The sequence below is a fragment of the Copadichromis virginalis genome, linkage group LG10, assembly GCF_057382275.1.
Source record: "Copadichromis virginalis isolate Kocher_CV1m ecotype Utaka linkage group LG10, C_Virginalis_male_GT1.1, whole genome shotgun sequence".
In the NCBI taxonomy this organism is placed as follows: domain Eukaryota; kingdom Metazoa; phylum Chordata; class Actinopteri; order Cichliformes; family Cichlidae; genus Copadichromis; species Copadichromis virginalis.
Window position 1 is genome coordinate 30,281,826 of NC_140627.1, and position 2,586 is coordinate 30,284,411.

A 2,586-nucleotide genomic window follows, 5' to 3' on the forward strand; every position below is an offset into this window, starting at 1 on the left:
GGCCAAGCGGCCACCACAGACTAAAGTCTCTTGCCTGACTCCCTCGCACAGCAGGAAAAATGGACATGCACAAGGATTTGAGGGAGTTTGGGCCAAAATGATGGTAGATAAATGGGTCAGAGTGTTCATGCAGTATTCAGTATCTATCGAAAGCAGTCCAATGAACCAGTGGAGGTCGTGCCTCGTTGTGGTCATAATATTATATTACAGTTTTTCTCGATTGCTTAAACACTATAACCAGGCCTCTAAACTAAAATTTCAAAACCGTAACGCTATTGTTCAAAAAGCTCACCCATTTCCCTGAACTATAAACACTATTCCCTGCTTTGACACATGACTCAAATTTGGTGAACTGTTACTGCAAAACTCTACACACAAATCCCTACATTTTACAGTGCTTACACCATGTAGTCATTTAGAAAGTACTAGCATGCAATAATGTTAACTTAAGTCAGCATAGCTTGAGCTCAATTAGCACACAATTAACCAGGTGGAAACACTAGGAGTCAAAATTTAGCACACACCAATCAGAACCTGCGATGGATAGATAAAAGGGCCAAAGTCAGCTCATTCAGGTTTGAAACAATGGATCCAAAGAGATGCAAAGGAAGAGGACGTGGTGGAGAAAGAGGACGTGGTGAAGGAGGAGGACGTGGTGGAGGAAGAGGAGGAGGTGGTCTAGGACAACAGGAAGGTGGTGGAGGAGGAGGGAGAGGTGGAGGAGGAGGAGGACGTGGTGAAGGAGGTGGAGGTGGAGAACGACGGCGACAAGGAAGGGGATAAGCAAGGGCAAGAAGACAGTCAGTCTCGGATGAAATTCGAGCCACTTTAGTTGACCATGTCCTTGTCCATGGGATGACTATGAGGGAGGCTGGGCAACGAGTACAACCAAATTTGAGTCGCTTCACTGTTGCCTCCATCATCAGAACCTTCAGGGAGGAAAACAGGTAGGTGTACTTGCAGTAAGACTGCTTTGTACAGTAATGTTTAAGTTACTGAACTTATGTGTCTTGAGTTTCAGTATGTTTCCATTATTTGCCTGTAAAATGAATGTGTGACAGTTACAGTAATGAGTGCTTCTATTTTTGTAGGACACAGAGACGACCACCTGGTGGAGGCAGGTTAAGGCTTTTGTCGGAGGAGCAAGAGAGGGAACTTGTAAACATGGTAATTGCAAATAATGTAATCCGCCTGCAAGAGATTCAAAGGAGAGTGATTGAGGATGATCATCTTTTTCGAGGCATAAATGCCATCAGCCTCTCCACAATTGACCGCATCCTCCGAAAGAATCAATTCCGGATGAAACAGGCATACCGAGTCCCTTTCGAACGAAACTCTGACAGAGTGAAAAACCAACGTGTGGAATATGTTCAGGTATGAGTTTTGATACTGTATAAAGTATTGTGTACCATCACAGCATGGCAGTTTATGCTGCCATTTCAGCACTCTTGAACTGTGGTTCAGGGTACCGATTGACTCTACTGTGTTATGTGTTTTGCAGAGAATCTTTGAGATTGAAGGACGGCCTGTTCCCCATGAAATAATCTTTGTGGATGAGGCAGGTTTTAACCTGACCAAAAGAAGGAAAAGGGGGAGGAACATAATTGGCCATCGGGCTATTGTAAATGTCCCTGGTCAGCGTGGGGGGAATGTCACTATGTGCGCAGCCATCAGCCAACGAGGGGTACTCCACCGCCATGCCGTACTAGGACCCTATAACACTATGCTTCTCCTTGCTTTTCTTGATGGTTTAAGACAACATATGTTCCAGCTGGACTACAGGGAACCAGCACAGCCAGAACAGCCTCACTACGTTGTTGTGTGGGATAACGTCAGCTTCCATCGCGCTGCTCTGGTTCGTGACTGGTTTACCAATAACCCAAGGTTTTCTAATATCTTTCTGCCTGCATACTCTCCCTTTCTAAACCCGATAGAGGAGTTATTTTCGGCATGGCGGTGGAAAGTGTATGACCGAGAACCTTATGTCCGTGTTCACCTCCTTCAGGCCATGGAAGAGGCCTGCCTAGACATATCAGTAGATGCATGCCAGGGGTGGATCAGGCATGCAAGAGGATTTTACCCCCGCTGCCTGGCTGGGGCCAATATAGCCTGTGATGTGGATGAGATTCTCTGGCCTGACCCAGACCAAAGACAAGATGCTGAGGTGGGATAATGTTTCTGGTGTGTGTTGTACTGTATAGTACATGAATGACAATGTGCCACTGTACATACATTGGTTGCGTCTTTTGTGTTTATCATGTGACAAGGGTTTTGAAGGGGAGAACCATAAGCAACCTATTTGTTTTGGAACTATTGTTTTGAATTAATTGTACCAGTGTGCAAAACTCTGTTGTATTGTGTGTGTTTTTGAGGGCTTGTGTTTGATGTCTGTGGGCAAAGTTTGGTTTTTCAGCAGGAGTGAATAGTTTTGGGTGTAGAGCTTCATTTTGACCTGGAAATAGGATGTTTGGGAAATTGAGTGAGATGTTATGGATTTGTGTTTACTGTTGTGAGGATATGAGGCGTAGTTTCAAGAAATGTGTTTTAGCAATCGAGAAAAACTGTAATCATTATATATGTGAAACA

At 44.5% G+C, this 2,586-nt stretch overlaps 1 protein-coding gene across 1 annotated transcript; it reads left to right on the forward strand.

Annotated features, from left to right (window-relative positions):
• The first annotated feature begins 774 nt into the window (after nucleotides 1-774).
• Nucleotides 775-2,346, forward strand: LOC146700774 (uncharacterized). Its single transcript, XM_085471013.1, has 3 exons — nucleotides 775-947; nucleotides 1,092-1,374; nucleotides 1,502-2,346. Exons 1-3 carry the CDS (start codon nucleotides 856-858, stop codon nucleotides 2,171-2,173), a joined length of 1,047 nt encoding a protein of 348 aa, XP_085327139.1. The 5' UTR covers nucleotides 775-855; the 3' UTR covers nucleotides 2,174-2,346.
• The last annotated feature ends 240 nt before the right edge of the window (nucleotides 2,347-2,586 follow it).

Coding starts and splice junctions, on each gene's coding strand:
- LOC146700774 (XM_085471013.1), top strand. CDS start 856: ATGACTATGAGGGAGGCTGGGCAACGAGTACAACCAAATTTGAGTCGC. Junction 948..1,091: donor ACCTTCAGGGAGGAAAACAG/GTAGGTGTACTT, acceptor CTATTTTTGTAG/GACACAGAGACGACCACCTG. Junction 1,375..1,501: donor AACGTGTGGAATATGTTCAG/GTATGAGTTTTG, acceptor TGTGTTTTGCAG/AGAATCTTTGAGATTGAAGG.